This window comes from Lolium perenne, chromosome 5, assembly GCF_019359855.2.
Source record: "Lolium perenne isolate Kyuss_39 chromosome 5, Kyuss_2.0, whole genome shotgun sequence".
NCBI lineage: Eukaryota > Viridiplantae > Streptophyta > Magnoliopsida > Poales > Poaceae > Lolium > Lolium perenne.
In genome coordinates, this window is record NC_067248.2 from 173,354,487 (window position 1) to 173,376,064 (window position 21,578).

Below are 21,578 nucleotides of genomic sequence, written 5' to 3' on the forward strand. Positions count from 1 at the left end.
TTTGTTTTTTAACGTAAAAATGTATTATTATTTTCACCCCTAAATTTTTTGTCCTTATATAAAATGTAAACCGACACAAATTCTACGGGATCGTGCGCCAAGGCGCACATCTAAATCTAGTATATATGAAATCAACATGGTCACCGGACCATTGCGAAGATTTCCGTGGAGTGGTCTGCTAAAATGTGTTAAACTGAAGTATATGGGACATCTAGTTCAAAGTGGCAAAAGCCAAATAAAAGTATCGTCCGACCTGGCACTATGTTGCAAGTGTATGTTCTAAGCGTAGTTTTTCTCATGATAAAAAATGGCACATGTATCTAATTTAACACAATCAAACGGCGTTAACAAAAGATTCGTCCCCATTAAAAAAAACGATACGTCCCTGTCCCCTGGCAAAATGGGAATCAGACTGTACCTGTGTTCTCTGAATGTGAAGATAACGTCACACTGAAAAACATAAACGCAGGGCGACAAATCCGACATTCTGCGCAGCCTTCCACCAACCAAAATTTACTGCGCACGCACCCCGACGCGCCCTCTTCTGTTTTAATCTTCTGAGTCGAGGCCAGAAATTGAATTATAACGGTCTAATCCATCCCCATAGCCGTTTCTAATCCCTCCACAGCACTTCAGTGGCACATTAACCATGGGGAAGTTTCCTAGCGAGAGTGTGAGAGAGGGGACATGATGCAGAGTGAGAACTGAGAGAGAGAGAGAGAGCAGATGCGCACACTCATCCCTCGCACTCGCTCTGCGCCTTTTTATGGCTGCCTCTTTTGACCTTTTCCATCTTTTTTCCTTTCTTCTTCTTTGATACATCCCACATCACTAGTAAAGCACGTTAGCAGCAGCATCAGAACCGCCTTTGTTTGCTTTCGTCCTCCTCGGCGAATTTTGCGGCTGCTCACGTTCGTGTCCCCCCGCTCCATCTGAGCGTCACTCTAGCTCGCCGTTTATCTGCCGCATTGCCCCTGGTTTTGTAGCTCCCTGGGGTTTGCCAGGTCGATTTGTGCCTTGGTTCTTGCAATCTTTGAGCTCTTTGTCTGCGATTGATGGTCCGCCGCTCAAGATTTCTTTAGGAGCAGAAAGGTGGCATCTGTCCCAGGTACTCTGCTCGATTACCGATTTGGTCAGTCTTGCTGTGCTACTAATCGAGGAATCGGTAGCTCAAGATAATTACTGTTCTCTCTGCAGATTGATAGAGGGTTTCAGGCACACATATTTGGGAGCTTAAGAGCATTCGTCTGCTCGATCTGCTTACCCTTTTGTTTCCATCTTGCCCCTGCTTTACACTCTAGCAATTATTCTGAGGAGTTCTTGAGCACCTTTGCTGCCTTTCCCCACCTTTTCAATCAACCAAGCGAAAAGATTTTTCCCCTTGAGCAGAGGAAGGGTTCGATTGAGAAATGGCTGAGGTGAAGCCTGAGGATATGGTCCATCATCCACCCATGGATCAGCTGCAGGGGTTTGAGTACTGCATAGACTCTAATCCTTCTTGGGGTCTGTGTCATCTCATCTCTCAAGTGTTTGGTATATTTTATCCAGTTACATGTATTGCTAATCTTCAACTTTTGTTGGTGTTGCAGGGGAGGCAATTGCTTTGGGATTTCAGCATTACATACTGTCCTTGGGCACTGCTGTGATGATCCCCACAATGTTGGTTCCTCTTATGGGTGGAAATGATGTGAGAATCTCGTCCTTGGTGTTTCCATGTTGTTAGACTCATTGGTTAGTTTGGTACAACCTATTCTGACTGAAAAATGTTTGGCTGATTCTCAAAGCGTGACAAGGCAAAAGTGGTTCAAACACTGCTATTTGTCACTGGGATAAATACACTGCTCCAGACACTATTCGGCACTCGCCTTCCCACTGTCATTGGCGGTTCATATGCATATATTGTTCCGGTCCTCTCCATAATCCATGATCGCTCGCTCACGCAAATAGCTGATGGCCATACTGTAAGTATGCAGTAATTTTTCTACATTTTCTGTTATCTTACAAAAAGATCCATGGCCTAATGCGCCATCACACAAATGCAAATATTCATGTAACTTATTCAGTTTCTGTTCTTATCTGTCTCCAGAGGTTCGTGCAGACAATGAGAGCCATACAGGGGGCATTGATAGTCTCGTCAAGCATTCAGATAATTCTTGGCTATAGCCAGCTGTGGGCAATATGCTCTAGGTATAAGGAGTTCTCACTTCTTTCCTTAACTTATGTATGATGGATTTTTCAGTCCAAAAGTTCATACAATTTTTTCTTGACTTGTGTCAGAATTCGAGTAGTGTGTTAAAATCATGTACTGCACCAGGCAGATTATTTCATTAAATTTCTTGTGCGTTAACATGACATGTTTACACGTGTTCATATGCTGGACCACCTATGCAATATATAAATAATTTTATTGATTTTTAATATACTGTCCTAGCCCCTGCATTATCCATCCACTTTATGTGTCCATCAGTTTGAATGGTGGGCATCACTTTAGGTAAAGTCAATATGCTGATATGTTAATCGAAAGGTGGGCAATATATCCAAAAGTTGCTGGAACATGGATACTATCTTCTCATCGACGACAAGAATAAGAATATTAACAGTAGGATGTGCATGTTGCAGGTTCTTTAGCCCACTTGGGATGGTTCCAGTGGTTTCATTGGTGGGACTTGGCCTTTTCGAGAGAGGATTCCCAATGGTAAAAGCTCTAGTGGACTTACTTTTTCTCTGTACAAAAGAATATCTGCCACCTCGATGTTTAGAACACATTACTCTGAAGAATGTGACCCCAGAAAATCTTATGTTGCCTTACCATTTTAAACGTTTTCTGAGCTGCATGGCCTATCGTACTATTTGGTGATACAACTTTTGATTTATCAAAGTTTATTTGGAGCATGGATTACCGTTTAACACTCACCGATAGACAATTTGAATTGATTGTTACGCATGTCATGTTGCACGTAGTACCAAACCATTTATTTCTGGTTTCGAATATTTTAAAAGGTTCCTGGAGTAATCTTTAATGCACTGAAAATATGTACCTGTATTTGAGTTTGCCTGTACACTTCAAAAGTTAAATGGCATCTATTATACATCAACTATTCATCTTTACTGAGGCAAAATCTTCAAAGACCTTGACCATTTTTCTTTATCTGTGAAAAACATCTATCACCATGGTATTTATGTTGCACTATACTGAGTTCATGAGCTAATTCAGCAACAACATTCAGATTGGGAGCTGCGTGGAGATTGGTCTGCCGATGCTCATCCTATTTGTTGCTCTTTCCCAATATCTCAAGCATGTACATGTTCGGCATGTTCCGATTATGGAGAGGTTCTCAATGCTAGTGTGCATCGCTCTTGTCTGGGTCTATGCCCACATTCTAACAGCAAGTGGTGCATACAAGCATACTGCACTTGTCACCCAGATCAGTTGTCAGACAGACCGTTCCAACCTCATCTCTTCCGCGTTATGGTTTGTAAACTGGCATGTACTTGTTCATTTTTCACATCCATATTTATATATCTCTCAGATAATATTTTTACTCTCATAAGGATAAGCATTCCATACCCATTGCAATGGGGCCCACCAACATTCAATGCAGACCATGCATTTGGCATGATGGCCGCAGTAATGGTGTCGCTTATAGAGGTACCATGACATCCTCGTGGAAGACATGATGTTTATTTTACTCAATAAATCTTTTATCCCTCTGAATTTGTTGAAACTATTTGAGTTCTTCAGACAACTGGCGCATTCAAGGCTGCTGCCCGGTTGGCAAGTGCGACACCCCCACCAGCATATGTTCTGAGTAGAGGTATCGGATGGCAGGTTAGTGGTTATATTCTTCTAGCCTCTTATAGAGCTGTCAATATGTCCCATGAATATCAAATAGAATTATCAGTGAATTGTTTACAGTTTCACAGATTTTCAATAATCAGTTAATCACTGCTGATGTTTTTTGAAGTGGAATGAGACTTCATAATGCATGATGTTTGACTGAGTAATGTTTCTCTTTCTGCTCAAATATTTGTGCATACAGGGAATTGGTACCCTACTGGATGGGCTATTCGGCACTGGGACTGGCTCTACTGTATCTATGTAAGTGCATCTGAGTTTGCATTCACAGATTGTTCTGTAGTGGCATGCCTAATATTATGCAGAAACATTGGATGCAATGCAGTGAGAATGTTGGTCTTCTAGGATCTACAAGGATTGGTAGCAGGAGAGTGATACAGATTTCTGCTGGTTTCATGATCTTCTTCTCCATACTAGGTAACATTTTTTTTCTAGCCAGGAACACAAGTTCACGTTAGATTTCCCAGATATCTGAACCTGTCATGATTGTAGGAAAATTCGGAGCACTTTTTGCATCCATTCCTTTCACAATATTCGCTGCTATATACTGCGTTATGTTTGGCATTATTGGTAAGTATCCTAACAGATGAAGTGAAAGATGTTTCTTTTACTACCTCCGTTCCAAATTGGCCTTCCCAAACATCTTATAATTTTGAACAGAGGAAGTAGTTTTTTTTAGTTCTCATAGTTTTGACTGTACAACTGATTTTTCTCTTTGTTGTGTCTCCAGCGGCCGTGGGGCTATCCTTTCTGCAGTTCACCAACATGAACTCTATGCGAAACCTCTTCATTGTTGGTGTTTCACTCTTTCTTGGCTTATCTATACCGGAATACTTTTCTCGGTATATGACGAGTTCTCGGTCAGGCCCAGCACACACAAAGGCTGAATGGGTTCGTCACTATCTTACATTTCAATTTTACAAGTTTTGGAGTTAATTGTGTTTTATCCCCAGGATCCCTTTCACCTCATTTTTTTAGCATGGCCTCCCACAAGTCTACTGTCACAATTTGAATTCAAATTGACAATCAAAAACAAAATCTAGTATCTATCACAATGCATAAGACAATCTTAAGTGATGGCAAAAAGTTGTGGTATTTGAAATCGCACAATTTAGTATTTTTTTCGGTCTTACTTTACCAGCAACTAGCTTGCACAAAAGCAACATTGCACAAAGTTCATGAGTCTAATGTAAAAAGGTTTTATCTTGTTATCTCTATGCAGTGGTCCTATTTAGCATCCTTTATCATTAGCTGAGATTGAAATTTATCATCCCTGTTCCTTAATGCAGTTCAACGACTACATCAACACCATCTTCGCGTCGCCCCCAACTGTCGCTCTTATTATTGCTGTACTCCTTGACAACACGCTCGATGTCAGAGATGCGGCAAAGGACAGGGGGATGTCATGGTGGGCGCGGTTCCGGACATACCGAGGGGACAGCAGGAACGAAGAGTTCTACACCCTGCCGTTCAATCTCAACAGGTTCTTCCCACCATCTTGAGCAGAAGCTTCCAAGGAACACGTAATGCATTCAAAGCACCAAAGGAAGCAATCGTTGCATTCCAGATTTGCAGTGTCGTCTGCCAAAGAGAAGATAAAATGAGGATGCCGCTTAACTTAGTAGCAAGGATGGAGGAATTTTCCTTCCAGTTGTCGATTGTACATAGACCTTAGTTTTTGAAATCAAGAATTTTGAATTTGCTCTATGCAATCCTAGATTTGCTTTAGAAAATTAGGAAGCTTCTTATCTGGCAGTCTCTACACGACCCAAGGAACATACAAATAGCAATTTTCATTTCTCTAAGATAACAAATTCCCTTTTTATTACCTTATACGGAGTATTACACTGCAACCACTTAAAAATGGTCGCTAATTAACGAAGAGTCCCGTGCAACTTCAAAGAAAGAAAAATAAAAAAATCATAATTACAAAAACTAAACTAATTGTTGCCATATATTCTTGAGCGTCTGGCTAATCAGCATGCCATTCTCCTCGCATGGTTGGTGATGACAACGGCGTGATGCGCGCACCCTCCCTGCACAATACGTTGACAATAGCGGTATGATGGCCGCATCCTCCACGCACGGTATGCTGACAACCTTGCCATGGATCTCAAAGAGACATCAAATTGATGAAACACCGCATATTGATGATAAGACACTACTAGGAAACAGACTATCAACGACGCACCTATTTAGCTTATCCCGGCGCACCAAAGCCCGTCGGTGGAAACATGCCGATGGTAAATGGCTTATCGTCGCGCACCAGCGGTAATACGACTTATCACCGGCGCACTAGGCTGGTGTGCATCGGCGGTAATATTTTTCAGAATTCAAAAAAAAAGGATCTAGATAGAGATTTGGTCGTTGCTCAGGAACCGTGGGCAACGTGGTTGTGGGGGCCAAGCGGAAGGGCCGCTGGAAAGGAGACGATCGTCGTCACTGGAGGAAGGGGCGCCGGAGAGGAGATGGTCGTCGTCGCCGGGAAGAAGGTGGCTGTCGTTGTCGGAGGGGAGCTTTTCCACCATCGTTCGAGGGAGAAGCTCGAGCTCGTCGTCTTGGACCCGGATGGGAAGGAGAATATGGGGCTCTAGAGGGAGAAGGTGAAGAAAGAGGAGGAGAAATTGGACCATTAGCCCGAACCTGGTCGACCATTAGCCCCCGACGAACCAAATTTGTGGTACGCTGGTGGTATTTCGGCATAGCATCGGCGTACCTAAAAGTTGGCGCGGCGGTAGTAACCTTTATGGCTATAGGCCTTTTCTTAGTACTGAGAAGAGCAAACCATTAGCTCGGAACGAACCTTTAGCCCGCATCCTCGACCACCACGCCAGCCACTTGGACCTGCTATGGATTCGCTCGTAGGGATTGCGAGAGAGGAGGTGGGGACGGTGCTATAGTGGAGGTTGTGCAGAAGCTAGGGTTGTGAGGATGGGATGAGGAAGCCAGCTAGGGTTGTGAGGAGGGGATGAGGCAGCCCAACGTGCGTCCCTCTTTTATACGCTGGAGGCTCTCGAGGGCGACACGCTTGGCAATGGCATTAGTTTCATTGGCAGAAATAGGCGGCGCCCGTTCGGCAGGCGAGGCTTCGCCATTAACGTGGTGTAGACTGCCGAAGCGATGTCGTCTCGCTAGTACTGGCGCGCCGCTGAGAAGATGCATCGAGTAAGGTGTCAAGGTGGGATCCCCGTAGGATCTCACTTTTTGTGTACTTTGCCTTTTCTAGTCAAAGTTTTCTATCAAAATTTATACTAGAAAATACAAAATGTACTACAAGTGAGATTTAGGTGGGATCTTATTTGACAGTTGACCCCTAGCATCGAGTCAGATCACGACCGTGCAGTGTCTGTCGAGATGCATCCGAGACACAAATTTGGACCGCCATCACCAGAGGCCAACGTATGGATGTATGGATTGGTACGGAACAGTTTGGTAACATTTTAACAAACTAGTCTCAGTTTCAAACGAGATATAACGATTTTGTAAGCTAATATAATGCGAAGCCTGGAAATTTTAGATGTCCAGGCTAACATGAGGAGTCTGAATCTGGTCAGGCTTCGGGGCATCAGATCTTAGCCTCTGTCGTGAAAAGATCCTGGTCTGCTCAGGAGGATTCTACTGCTGCTGTTCCTGAGGCTCTTGATACGCATATAGGTTGGCCCTGCTTTGCGCCATACGCCATTGGTACTCCCTGCCCTGTCCTCTTTGGTAGAGCTAGATTTAATTGGTACTCAATTACGATCGCTTGTGTTCCCTTGAATTCGACTACAACAGATTACTCCCAATTCATTATTCACTATATGACTTCGTATGTAAGGCACAAATCATGAAGGTTTTTAGCACATGATAATGCCACATTGTCCAGCAAAAGTGGGAGTACATGCCTTCGATTAGCTTTATGATGGTATATATGCTGTGTTGGAATTTGAATCGTAAACCGACCTTAGCTCAGTTGGTAGAGCGGAGGACTGTAGTATGTTGCAGATAAATCCTTAGGTCACTGGTTCGAATCCGGTAGGTCGGAATACTTTTTTATTTATTTTTCGCAAATCATTTGACTGCTAATGTGCCCCCGTTCCCTCGTAATAAACATGTTTCTAACATTTCCTAAAAAAAAGGTTTCCAGCCTCAAAATAGCTGTATTGATTCATTCGATCCAATAATTTCTTCGTGATATAAATTTATTTTTTCAGATATAAGAACCTAGAATGCTGTGCATGTACACATTTTTCGCAAAGACCCTGCATGCCCTGTTGTCGCTGAAGGAGTAATTGGAGAAGAAGGATGAATATGACCGTCATATGTGGAGCAAGAAAAACATCTGCGGCTAGTGCTTTATCGACCCGATGTAGGCACTCATCTCTTAATACCCTATGCTTCTCTTTCTTAGGTATGGTGCGACCACCGGGTGTCGCCAAGATAGACACCTGGATTGCATATATGCAGAAATCACAATTGTCCCTCCGGATATTATTTGAGCATCAATGCAACTACTAAGGAGTCGTACCACTACCATCTTCTAAACAATCCACTAGATTTGTTACATGAATGATGGATTGAACACTCCACACACTCCACATCAGTTCCACAGCCAACTCTATATCGGAGCGGAAAGGTTTCAGGATCGCCTCTAGAAAACTTTTTCGGTAGTTTTTTTTTTTTCTTTAAGAGGATAGGAGACCGAGATTGTTTAACTTGAAGTTTACCTAGGTAGACAATTGTCATCAATACGCAATGTGTTTTTTTGTGGGCAAGATGTATACTTAGCATTTACGAAAAAAAAGAAGAAATTAGAGATATTTTATGATTTGCCACACTTTTTTTTAAAGTGTCTATTATTTGCCACATGACCACCACGACACATAAAATGGCAAATGATAGAAGCGCAAAAAAAAGTGTGGTAAATTATAAAATCCCCCGAGAAATTAATAGTTAGAAGATGCAAAATTCGGAACTTTGGAGCACGCAGAACGTGGGAGCGGGAACTACGCGTGGAGCCCACGCACCCCAGGAAATCGTCAGCTTCCTTCTCTTCTCCCGTGTTCCCCAATTCCACCGGAGGCGCGCCGCTTAACGCCGGCGCCCACCGACGGCGATGGCCACGGCGAGCCCCCCACTGCTACGCCGCCTCGCGCTATTACTTACCAGCCGCATCCGCGCCAACCACCTTCTCGCCGCCTCCTACTCCGCGTCCTCCCACCAAACTGCCGCCGCCGCCACCGCCACCGAGACGCCGACGCCGGCGGAGCCGGAGGCCGTCAGCATGACGGATAGCTGCGTCCGTGTAGGTTCCCTCCCTCCACATCTCCGTTTTTGCAATTCCATTTTTAACTGCTTCGAGGGATATTTGTCTTTCCATAAATTTGGGGATCAATTTTTAGGATTTTGTAACGAGGGCTTGCCATTTTCTGGTTAAGATTCGACTCTAGATTCTGTTTACATTGTCCCTCAGCTGTATAATTACTGTAGAAACTTAGGTGGTTTGAAACTTTAAATACGGATTTTATCATTTATGTAAGGACAATCTTTGAGCTGTTCGAATTCTATATATGCTAGGTAATACAGATCGTATAGATATAGTGTGCATGTTTACACAAATACTGTTATTATAAGAAAATGTGTCACTTTTGATACTGTTTGTGTTATGTGTTTTACTTCTGCAAATTAGTTTATCATGTACAGTGTGTGATAATGGAATTAGCTCGCTGCAGAGACTGAAGGAGTTGCACGCTAATGAACCATCTGCTGAGGGTAACATGTTGCGCTTGAGCGTTGAAGCTGGCGGGTGTTCTGGATTCCAATACACCTTCGTACTTGATAACAAGAAAAATGCAGATGACAGGTTAGTGGCCATGCTTCTGATTGAGGCTTTCACTTTGTTTGTTCACAGTACTTTTTATGACAAGAGATTGAATCTCAGAATTGATTTCTTGGGAAGCAATGAAGCATCGATCTTAACTACCATAATTTTGACAATCCTACACTAAAATGCCTTGTTTGAATTTATTTTAACCGCAGAGTCTTCGAGAAGAATGGCGTTAAGTTGGTTGTCGACAATGTCTCGTACGACTTCGTGAAAGGTTCCACTGTGGATTACGTAGAGGAATTGATACGCTCGGCTTTCGTGGTAAGTTTTGAGCTTCATTCATGTCTCACCCTGTATCTGAATTTGGAATACTACTTAAAACCACCCAGTTGTCCTAACAATTGATCTACACTGTAGAGTTGTTAGTTGTCATGTTGTTTAGACGATCATTCACCTTTCTGAACTTTCAGTTTACATGTCTGACGTCTTTTACATAATTAAGCGTGGTAGATATTTATTTTTCCAATAGAACTACATCATTGAATTAGCTAATCGACCGCCAATGTATGATTAAAAATAAATATTGTACTGACTTGGACATGTTTTACCTTTAAAGCGTTATTACTGGCATTTGACCCAGCTCAAATAGTGCCGAAATCTATTTAGCTAATTTTACACAATGCAAAGTATTCAGGCTGTCTATTGAAGTTGATCAGACATTTTCATCACTCTACATGCTTGTGCTTTTGTATATTTGTAGACACTTAAATAGTGATACTCAGACTTCATATTCTACTTTTCTGAGCCATTGTGCCAGGTGAACACCTGATCTTGTTTACGCTCTTTAGGCAGTGTGTTATTGAAATCGTAGGTCCTTATCAGTCATGGCTCTATATTGATGTAGTATGTAAGTGAAATTCTATGATATATATTTATGGAGTTGTACCGCTACTATCAATGTGCAGGTGTCAACCAATCCTAGTGCGGTTGGAGGGTGCAGCTGCAAGAGTTCCTTCATGGTTAAATAATTTCAGGACTAGTAACTTGAAGAGAGGTAGCATGTGAGAGCTCTATGTTGTAGACTATAATTATATTTGTTCAGTGTCTACAATATTTTGATAAATCCAAATAAGTCCCTGCTATTTCTGCTGTATTTTTCGAATCATATGTATCATACTGATTTACTAGAATATATTAGTTATGTGTGGCATCCTCATCATAGGCATGGGCTGAGCCACCAGATTCTTAGTTGCCTCCGACCTCCCTAAGGTTTGACGCCCAAGTCCGGGACTTCTGTGGCCCTTAGAAATCTCTTAGAGATAATATTATGATTTCCTTCACAAGTTTGTTATGCTAGCTATATGATCCAAAATACTTGTTTTTTTGGAATATCAATAAAGAATTCTTTTGCCCAAGCCCCTTCTCTTGTGCCTACCCCTTTTACTCTTCTCCAACCCTACAAGCAACATGTTATGTTGGCGAGGCTTCAGCTGCCCTCAAGATCCTCCAGGTTATGGCTTTTCCGTTAGCTCCTGGGTTCTACAAACTTGTTATGAGCGACCATGACCTGCTCCAGTGATGACGTTGACTATTTCCTTCACAGGTTAGTGCAAATCTAGTTGCATTATAGATATTTGGCACACTATTTTTTAAGATAGTGGCAGATTGACTTCGATTATTTTAGTACACCAAATTATTTATGATGGTTCTGTCTTTTATGGAAATTGCGCACAACTGAGAGAGCTAGAACTGCAGCCACATGCTTATTAGCTAACACTGTCTCCTATTGTTTCTACAAATAATTGTATAAGATAATCTACAACGCTGCCGGTAGTTACAAACATACTCACGTAGGGGAAATGTATGAACAGTTCATCTAATACTGTATGATACAGCATCCGAGGAACAAAAAAATGCTACTTAATAAAGCCCAATTCAACCGATTAGTTTTAAGCTGTCCAGTTTTATGCTGGTTTAGTATTCACAGTCCATTTGTGTTGCTGTGAATGAAAGTTCCATGAAAGCCATAAGGTACTCTTTGCGGCAATGTTATTTTGGCAACAGGTGCACCTTCAAATCTCTGCGTGTCAATAATGTGCACCTGTAGACATAAGCTTCAAAATTAGACCTGTATTTCGTATAGGAATCAGGGTGTGTCTATACTGTGTTGCAATGAAAACTTGCCTGTGATGTATTAGTTTTTTCATCGTGTACAAAAGAAATTATCCACCCATCATCTTCATGTGTGCCACCAACTCTTGGAACAAATGATGCTCCAGAGCAGAACCGATCTTCACCGAGCCGATGAATTTCCATCTTTACTAGATCCTTGGCCGATGTCTGGTTTACAACATGAGCGTGAGTGCTGACATTTTGTTAAATAGTAGCTTAACTGAAGCACACAGTTCATTTATATGTACCTCTGTTACATTCTCTCTCTCTTCCAGGCATAGTTTTGCTAAACTTCCATATTTTGGGAGTACTGCAAGATGTAATTAAAGAATCAATCAAGCTATGATGCATAATACTGTAAAAATAAAAATTAGACATATGCACCCAATATCCATGCCGTTAATTAGTGAATTGCGGCTTGATTTTAGCAGTACCTTTTTCACTATTGCCTCCAGATCTTGTTAAAGAATCCACTATTTGTGCATACGCATAATTGTGACGCACGCCTGTGTAGTTGTTGTGGATCATTGGGAATTCCAAAGACCACTTGGTTCCAGTCAAATATTCCCCTGAAACAGTCTTTGTTTCCAGGTTTAATCTCCATTCATATAAGCGAGAGAATAATTTCTCATCAATTTCGTGTTTCCTGGTCTTGCCATGTTCTGTAAGTTCTGATGTTTCCGGCACCATGTCTTGTTTGTTTAGTCTTGGCCCTGGTATGATCGAGTCAGCTGAACGGAAGCCCTGGACAACAACCTAAGTCACCAGGAAAGGATGAGATTTGCATCGTAATATTTTGCATTTGGAAAAACTTGAAGGTAGGAAAGGAAAGGAGAATACTATGTACCTCATCACCCTCTTCGAAGCAGTTGATAAGGTGGAACATGCATAATGGTTCAAGGTCGAACCACATAACTGATTCTGCATCACCATAGCGGGGCATAACCCCAATTCTTGAATAACTTCCCTTCTCAAATTCGATCAGCCTATGCAAGGGGTAATATTTCATTTTGATTTTGTAAATTAAGGAAGCTGCTTATTTGTTAGTATAAGTTTATCTGAAATACTTACTGGCCGCCTTTAGTGAGTCTATCGATGTCAATTGTAAGAGGTAAATCCAATATTATATTGTACCTACATCAAGAGGAAAATATCTGTTGATTGCTTTCGTTGTTTATTGGATTATACAAGTCTAATATTTCTAGTATTTCCCGTAAACAAGTTAGTATGTTATAAGTAGTATGCACTGAAGCCAATAAGTTGCGGGGACCTAATGATGTTTCTTAAACTCACATACTTTAGCGTAACACCTATGTCATGACAAAGTGTAGATCTGTCCAGCTTGACGTCAACTTTATGTTTTAGTTTGGTTCCATCATCTGCAGTCAAATAATACATGAGTGTGGTTATAATCTGATCTCAAGCATGGCACAGGGAAGAAGTACAATAAACTACCTGAGACAACCCCAACAACTAGGAAAGGCCTCTTTGCATCTGAACCAAAGATTACAAGCTCTCCTGATCCAGGAGCTACCTACAGCCATTTGAACAAAGTGCCTTAAAGCAACCAAAAGACTGAACAATGATAACACTGAAACATCGAGCAAACTGATATTACTTAGATGTAAAGTAGTGTGTGTTACATGATCAATACTTGTACCTTTTACAATAAGTTCTGCTTTGTGCCTATACATGCTTAAATCGGTTCTTTGCTAGCTACGCAACTAATGCAGCATACGTCTACTGGCTGTCCATACCTTTGGGTGAGCAGTGAAGGGCCGATCCCATTTCCCGCCGATGTCCCAGGTATTGCCTGTCTCAAGATTTCGTAGGCAGATTTCCTGAGGCTGATGGCTCTCAGCAACGGCGTACACCCTACCTGCATGTTCAAACACATTGGTGTTGCTGATGTTCTTGTTCACCTTGCCAAACCTCAGCTGCATTGCATGTCCACTCACTTCATGTTAGGGTTTCCGCGAAATAGCATATACAATGTTGGTTTGCAGTGTCACTTACATAGTTAAGAATGTAGGCGACGATGATGGCTGGAGAGTCGCCTTCGATTGCAGGGAGGAAGCATGGCTTCTGACGGGCTTGTTCGATCTTCAATGTTTCGGATTGCACATAGCGGTTGGCATAGGAGACTGACCAAGAAGCTGAACAACTCTTGGTGAAGTAGACGGCATGGAGCATTCCCTCGCCCTCAACCCATATTTCACTGGACTCTCCAAAGACCGACGCAGTGGAGTGGAGAGCGCCAAAGAGGGGATTGGAACCTGTTGTTATCTGACACTTAGCTTTCTGTTTTGAATCTTCTGCGGCACATGTTCAATACTGCGGTAATCTGAAAAGATACCAGGTGCTCACCATTTCTGATGTATACGCCCTCTGGGAAATCTTCAGGTATCTCTCCCTCGATCTGGAGTATCTCTATGGGTCCACCTATCTCGTCAACTGGTGCAAAGTTGCTCTGCAAACTTGTCACAAGTAGTCATTAATTTTGCAAGAAAAGAAGCATGGCTGAGTGCTGAGTTTTTTTTTTTGATTGTTGATTCTAAAATTGCTACATGGGAAATTGCAGTGGTATGGAGGAGTTTCCTGGACTGAAGTACCTCAGATGGGTGCAGAGTTTGATCGCTAAATTTGAAGGTTGAGTCAACTACTGCATCCAAAAGCATCTGTGGCGTATTCTTCAGCACCTTTGAGGCTTCATCGATCCGGAAAGAAAGCTGCGTTTGGAGCTCCTGGAACAAAGATTTCTGAAGCAAGGAAAGAAGAGAACATTAATTTTTAAGGAATTCATTCCAAGAGGCCCTGTCAGATTTCTTGTTTGCTGATCATTCAGGATAAAAGATCAAACATAATCCTGTTTGCACCATAGAGATTTCACGAGGAAAAAATTCAAATTTTCCGCTGAAACTTCCAAGAAAGTGGGGGATGGAATGACCTTTGGATTTGAGGTTACAGACGAGGACGAAGTTCTTGCACTGAGAGAGAAAGCAGGTTTGTAGGTACGGGAAGGTGTAATGCCATGGGGCGATGTACTCCTCAACATTTCGAAAGTGACAAGTGTAATCCTTCTGCAAGCATGAGGAGATTTGTCCCCAATTTATAGCACATCGGTAAAACCTATTGGGGGTAGAGACAACGGGTACCAAAAGCCTTGAACATCTTGGAATATCCGAAATGGGCTCATACTTGTTGGTGGTATTCAGGCATTTTAGCCACGTGACGACACCAGGGATGAGCACTTGATTCAATTTAAAATCGCAGCATTGACTTGGAGGCTCCACTGATGCCAAGACCTGCCGGCCGAACTAAAACTTTGTTCCCGGAAGGACTACTAGAAGTAGATGATGTGTCCATCCAGCAGAGATCTTATCTTGCTATTCCAAGTTTCTAATAAGTATTTTCCTTCTTCTCAAAGTCCGATCAATTCTTGGTGGCTGTTCAATGTAGATGGCACTAGAAAAGGCACTAATATATGGTACAGGTAGAATATACCTGGGCGTGCAGAACGAAGTCTCAAGCCCTCTCCTACCGTGTATAGTATGCTGATCTAAACAACAATTCTGATGGGTGGATCTGATTCGACGCACCGACTTGGTGACGTCGCTTGATGGAGGCTTGCAACTCAAATGGCATTAGCTGTTTCGAGATGCTTTTCTTGGAGTTGCATTGACATCTTGTCTGCACTCTGTTTGGAGGTTAGAAACAAAGTCGTGGACTTTCTGAGTTGGGTATCGGAAGCATTGTCACCAGTGTCTACTTTGTTTACAGACTGAAGTTTGGCAGACTCATAATTAAGTACATTTTTTCCACGGTTTCACAAAGCTACGATTTTAGGAGCTCGTTTATCACGATACTCCAGATTTGCAACTCCGTTACATCATGATATACTGCCCACATGCCAACATGACAATGTGCAACTCGTGTGAAACGCAAGGATTTACTCTCATGACTGCCATCTTCACGTGTGTGGATGAATTGCTGTCAGTTCGTCCCTGTGGTAGCATCTCGGTTGCAAATAAAGCCAATCGACACACTGATATCTATGTTGCACGGACGTGTTATTAAATTGAATTCTTAAACCTAAATTACTGCGATTTAAATTTCTTAGGAGGGGAATACGTGTTGTGATCTAGAGATTTTTATCATTGGCACAAACTACCAGTATCTTTTGCGATATTTATACTCATAAACCACCATTTGGTCTGTGTTTGCGCGCACGTGTATGGGGTGATGAGCAGGGGCGCACAAAACAACAAGCACGCAATGTTCCGATCAGTTCATGGACATAGTGGCGGCATGATGAGTAGAGAGAGCACAATATATTTTGATTCAATCCATAGAAAAAGTATGGTAAAATTAACTTTGTGGCATAGGGGTGAAATATCAGTGTCACTATGCTATTTGAGAGGTCTATTGGTTGTGGTTCATATATATTATGACTTCACTAAATTCATTAGCTTTTTGTGTGTATATTGTTTTTCTAGCTAGCCCTTCCTGTACTTTGAATATATAACATGTATTAGCTGTAAGTATATATTAACGATCAGCACATCAAGAAGTGAGACTAACTTATTTGTTTAGGAAAGTGAATGTATAACCTACCCATCCAGGTTTAAGTCTCTAGGGGCTCAGATTTGAGTGCTTATTTTTTTAAAAAAAATCAGTATATAGGCTTGCCCTATAGTATTCCTTAAAAAAACGATGAGCCCATCATATTATGTTGAAAAAGGTGTACTCAAATAAATGTGCGAATAAGCTTCATTCTGTGTTCCTTTTCCCGGTCAAACCGCAGGCTCATCCAGTTCTACGAATTGTTAGAGCCGGCAGACACTTTCTTTTAGAAATAAAATCGCACCATGCAAAGGGTGACTTTTGTGGCAGAGTTACCAAAATTAGATTAGTCCGGGTTTGATAACCTGTAAATGTTATTTTAGTATATCATGCCTCCTAGGTCAATCGCGCGACTCCGGAGGCGACCGAAACCCTAGCAAACAAGGGGTCATCACCATGCTCCAATGGTGGCCGCTGCCGGCAGCGGCAATGCCCGGCCATCAAAGACGGAGAGAGCAGAAGATGCACCCCTAGCTGCTTGTCTTCGCATGGAGATGCGTGGCGCGCGGGTCGTGCAAGATGAGGTGGGGCTGCGGCTGTGTGGCCGGGCCATGGCGGCGGCGCGGAGCTGTGTGCGTCGCGTGGGCGTGGCCCCATGGAGAGGCGTCATTACAACTGTGGCATGGCCTAATCTGGGCTGTTTGTCGGACCAGGTTGCGCTGGGCCGGCTGGAGCGATGGGAAGGTGCTGGTGCGGTGGTGCAGCAGGGCAGGTGCGTGGATGGCCTACCGTCGGCGTCGAGCGCGAGGGCCCGATCTGGGTTCGACCAAGGCTTTGGGGGCGGTGGCCTCCGGACACAGTATTGGAGTCAGCGCGCCCCACTCGAACCGTGGTCGTTAGGGTTTGTGCTGCTCGCTTACTAGTGCGACTTGATGGAAGTTTGGCCGACGTCAAGCTGGGGATGTCAAGGATGAAGGTATAGGTTGTCTTCGGCTACCGGTGTCAAGTGCTCGCCTCTCCTCGTTGGCGTGTCTGGCTTTTGCTTCCATGTTTCCTTTGTTAGAGAGTGGGTCTGGTAGAAGTGCTTGGGGAAATCTCTGTGCTGTTGTAGCACGACGTCGACCCATGAGGGAATCAGACCCTTATTGAAGGTGTCGTCTAGGCCCTTCCATATGCCCTCTCCAAAGCAATGGGGGAAACCCCAGACGTGGTTTTCTGGTTGTAGTGGTGCTCCGGCGTCGTCCCCACCTTAGAGGCATTGTCTGGGTTGCTCGTGGAGTCCCATGTCAGCAATCGGAGCCAAGGCCGGCCGCTTCTTGGAGATGGGCATCTGGGGCACAATGTACATTAATTGGCACTGACGTTTGCTAGCCAACGTTATCCCTAGGTCCGGGGATGTTCTGCTGTCCACTCGCCGATCCTCTAGGCGCTATGGGTGGGTTGTATGTCGACGTGTGCCTTTTGGAGTTAGGGTTTGCTTCGAGTTATTTGGCTTCAATTGTTACATGGCCTTGAGGCCCTGTGTGTCATTCATGTGCCTTCTTGGCCGGTGATTGGACAAGGCGTGTGTTTCTAGATGTGTGTTGTTCGCCGAAAAGCTTCATGTGTAAGGTTATTGGATCTGGTTCCCCTTATAAAATGAATCATTTTGCCATTTCGAACTTAATACTATCCACGTAGTTCTCTTGTGGATTCTCAAAAACAATTCATTGTATAGTTTTGTGATAAATATCAAATATATTACTGATAGAGCCGCACATCATATAAGGCACATCATCGTGTAGTAACACAGAATGAGACTATGCGGACGAGTTGCACCCAAGCTGGTTTGCTCCCCTTAAATAAGTGGTGGAGGTTGCTTCGCATGGTGAAGACAGAGCCCACAATAAAATGTATGTTAATTTTTGGCGTATAAAAATCGTATTTGTAGAATTCAGAAAATTCTTAAAATATTGCACGTGGGTAACGGATGCAAACATGTATGGAAAGAAGAAGTAAAGGCTTTTCGCCTTATCTTTGCATTTAAGTTCTCATAAGGAGAATCGAAGGCTTTACACCTATCTTTTCTACTTGCTTTTTTTTCCCCTAAAAGTAAGAGATCTAGAAAATGAAAGGAATTTAAGCTGTGGGTAAAACAGCACAACGGTAGAAACATGCGGAAAACCTTCTTCATCAATTGATATTTAGCAATTTTGTCTATTTTTAGGTTAAAAAATTTGAAACTTAAATATATATATATTTATGACCTTTATAAAAAAGAAAAAAAATACATAAGCTGCCTAGGTAAGCTTCAAAATTGATAAGTTGTGTGTAACTTAGTATAACTTACTAGGTAAACTTTAACAACTCACATTAAATGCAGGCGGAGTAACCTCCACCACATGTTTATCAGGAGCTACCCAGCTTGGGCTGACTTCTGAGTTTTTGCCACTATAGTCTATTTGAGAAGAGTAACTTATAGTTTCATGTGAAATATCACACACAACTTAGGCATACGAGGCATCGGTAATTTTGCAACGAGGCGGGTTCTTCTTTATATCATCTATGAACTGCAATACTCTTGTTCCAAAGTGTGTATGATATCGGAGATGATTTCAGCCTCTCGAGGGAGACTTCGTGGTAGTACTATGAATCTGTTCTGTACTATAGGATGACAACCTGTTTTCATTTCTCCCATTTCGGTTGAGATTTTAATTATAGCTTCCCTTTAGTAATCTTTGTATGATTTTCACACTTCTCAACGTATAAAGTCAGAGTGATGGCTTCCGTGGTCAAACTGTGGATGCTATTCTTTTGGTGAATAGCCTTTACATGGTGAGAATTTTCTTTTTAAGTCAGGGTGCCGGCTTCCGTCATCAAAGGGCGATCTGAGAGCCAGCAATGTAAAGTTAGAGTGCCTCGTCATCAAAGTGTGGATACTATTCACTTCACATGTGAATGGCCATTTTCTTTTTATCGAAACATGGTATAGACGCAAACGCTCATAAATAAATACATACACCGACCCTTATAAACATATGCATGCGTGGTGCATCGTCACTCTCTTGGAGGCGTCGTCGTGAAGCTCTATCCCCCTCTGACTCATTTCAGTGTCGCCGGTGAGAAGTTTGGTTTTCTTGTACTCTTTTGTTTACAGGAGTTTTACGATACCTTGATGCCCCGTAAAGATAGATAGGAGTACCAAGCTAATCCGTCTATTTACTCTCCCCGCGTTAAAAAGTTTAAGTCAACTACTGCATCCAGAAACATCTGTGGTGCATTCTTGAGCACCTTCGAGGCCTCGTCGATCCTGAATGAAAGCTTCGTTTGGAGCTCCTGGAACAAAGATTTCTGAAGCAAGAAAATTAAAAAAAAAAACACTTCAGTTTTGAAGGCATTCATTCCGTTTGCACCGTAGAGCCTTCAGAAGAAAAAAAATCAATTTCTCCACTAAAAGTAACCAGAAACTTGAGATAGAGGATTAAGGGAAGGACCTTTGGATTTGAGGTTAGTGCCGAAGATGACTGAGAGAGAAAGCAGCTCTGTAGACAGGGGAGGGTCTAATGGTATGGGGCGATGTGGTTTTCAGCATTCTGACAGTGACAAGCCTGATCCTCGAGCAATCATTAGGTGAATTGACCCCAAATTATAGAACATCGGTAAAACCTCTTGGCTGTAGAGACGACGGGCAGCAAAAGCCTTGGATGTCTTGGAATATCCGAAGTGGATTCATATTAGTTGGTGGTATACAAGCTGTTTGGACTTTGGACAGGTGATGGCACCAGAGATGAGCACTTTATCATTTTAAAATCAGAGCATTTACTTGGAGGCTCCACTAATGCCAAGACCTGCCGGCCAAACTAAAATTTTGTTCCTGCAGGAACGACACTACTATAAGTAGAAGAGGCCTGGCAACCAGCAAGATATGTGTGTTGTTCTTGGCTTGCTGTCCCGAGTTTCTAACAAGTAATTTCCTGACTCCGATCAATTCTTGTTGGTTGTTTAATGTAGATGTCACTAGAACAAGCAGTATTTTACAAGCACAATTATGTATACGTGCAGAGAAAAGTCTTGAGCCCTCCTAGCGTGTAGAGTATGGTGATATACGCAACAATGATGATGTTGATGGGTGGATCAGATTTGACGCACCGTCTTGGTGACGTCGCTTGATCGAGGCTTTCAGCTCAAACGGTACATTAGAACCGAAACTTAACTTTCCGACCCTCCTGTGTTACTCGTCAATCCCAAGATCAAAGTTGACGACACAGCGAAATGTATATCATTACAGACGTACAAAAGATTAATTACAAAGTTTGAATAGCCACATAGTGTGACATTCATTACAATCAGAAAGCATAGCGGATAAATAAAACGCGAAGTGACTCATCTCAGCCACAGGCAGTTGATGTAGTCCACGAGGCCTCACTCTTCAATGTCGTCGTAGTTGTTGTAGTCTTCCTTGTCTTTGTAGTACTCTGAATATCAACAAAAGTTTTGCCATGAGTACATTTAGTACTCAACATGCCCTCTCGATGCAAGACCTAATATATCTACATGAGGCTTCAAAGGAAGGCTGTAGGTTCTTTTGTATAAAAGCCAATTTTATTTGCAATATATTTGATAAAAGCAGTTTTAGGCGAAAACATGTTTTATAATGAGTGTAATATTTCTCATCAATGTGGTTGTCCTCGACAACTCACGTATCTCATAGGATTCAGATTCTAAGGGAAAGAGAAGGAAAGGAGAGAGAGACAAAGAGGGAAATAGCAAAACAGGTTCCCGTATGTCAAGAAGGATTCCATGTGTCGTCCATGACCGTGGACACGGCTATTCGAATAGTTTTAACTCTGCAGAGGTTGTACACTTTGCCCACATGACACAACCCCGTCTTGTTGCCCACCAGCCGTCGCTGATTTAGTACACACCAAATGGTGTACCAGCAGAGGAATCGTGACAAGGTCTTTTAGCTAGATCCCCCAAAGATGTGACATGCCCACTGGGTCTGGCGCACGGTAATGAGAGTACGTCCTCAAACCGGTCCCCCCATCTGTGCCGAAGGTTCTCCCGTAGGCAGCCACCTCATCTGCGGTACGGCGACATCAACACCTAAGGCTGACTAACTTACTTAACCAGGCTAGTGCCCATATAGCATGTGGTTGTACGGTTGTCACAATCTTCAAATCAAAGACTTATTAGGACCCT

The 21,578-nt window shown here is 42.6% G+C and overlaps 2 protein-coding genes, 1 non-coding gene and 1 pseudogene across 3 annotated transcripts; 3 read left to right on the forward strand and 1 right to left on the reverse strand.

Moving 5' to 3' along the window:
* The first annotated feature begins 596 nt into the window (after positions 1–596).
* Positions 597–5,568, forward strand: LOC127300642 (nucleobase-ascorbate transporter 2). Its single transcript, XM_051330785.2, has 14 exons — positions 597–1,108; positions 1,198–1,503; positions 1,590–1,687; positions 1,785–1,961; positions 2,087–2,187; positions 2,620–2,695; positions 3,228–3,472; positions 3,553–3,649; positions 3,743–3,829; positions 4,041–4,099; positions 4,182–4,273; positions 4,349–4,426; positions 4,587–4,747; positions 5,146–5,568. The coding sequence occupies exons 2-14, from the start codon at positions 1,410–1,412 to the stop codon at positions 5,356–5,358; spliced, it is 1,578 nt and encodes a 525-aa protein (XP_051186745.1). The 5' UTR covers positions 597–1,108; positions 1,198–1,409; the 3' UTR covers positions 5,359–5,568.
* Positions 5,569–7,793: 2,225 nt separating this feature from the next.
* TRNAY-GUA (transfer RNA tyrosine (anticodon GUA)) lies at positions 7,794–7,880 on the forward strand. Its single transcript is given in 2 exon segments — positions 7,794–7,830; positions 7,845–7,880. It is a non-coding gene; the product is annotated as a tRNA-Tyr (tRNA).
* Positions 7,881–8,818: 938 nt separating this feature from the next.
* Positions 8,819–10,878, forward strand: LOC127300645 (iron-sulfur assembly protein IscA-like 2, mitochondrial). The gene is made up of 4 exons (XM_051330793.2): positions 8,819–9,140; positions 9,568–9,698; positions 9,875–9,983; positions 10,628–10,878. The coding sequence occupies exons 1-4, from the start codon at positions 8,952–8,954 to the stop codon at positions 10,688–10,690; spliced, it is 492 nt and encodes a 163-aa protein (XP_051186753.1). The 5' UTR covers positions 8,819–8,951; the 3' UTR covers positions 10,691–10,878.
* A 748-nt stretch (positions 10,879–11,626) lies between these two features.
* Positions 11,627–14,898, reverse strand: LOC127303756 (carotenoid 9,10(9',10')-cleavage dioxygenase-like; annotated as a pseudogene).
* Positions 14,899–21,578: the final 6,680 nt, after the last annotated feature.

Coding starts and splice junctions, on each gene's coding strand:
- LOC127300642 (XM_051330785.2), top strand. CDS start 1,410: ATGGCTGAGGTGAAGCCTGAGGATATGGTCCATCATCCACCCATGGAT. Junction 3,650..3,742: donor TAATGGTGTCGCTTATAGAG/GTACCATGACAT, acceptor TGAGTTCTTCAG/ACAACTGGCGCATTCAAGGC. Junction 3,830..4,040: donor GTAGAGGTATCGGATGGCAG/GTTAGTGGTTAT, acceptor TTGTGCATACAG/GGAATTGGTACCCTACTGGA.
- LOC127300645 (XM_051330793.2), top strand. CDS start 8,952: ATGGCCACGGCGAGCCCCCCACTGCTACGCCGCCTCGCGCTATTACTT. Junction 9,141..9,567: donor TGACGGATAGCTGCGTCCGT/GTAGGTTCCCTC, acceptor AGCTCGCTGCAG/AGACTGAAGGAGTTGCACGC. Junction 9,984..10,627: donor TGATACGCTCGGCTTTCGTG/GTAAGTTTTGAG, acceptor ATCAATGTGCAG/GTGTCAACCAATCCTAGTGC.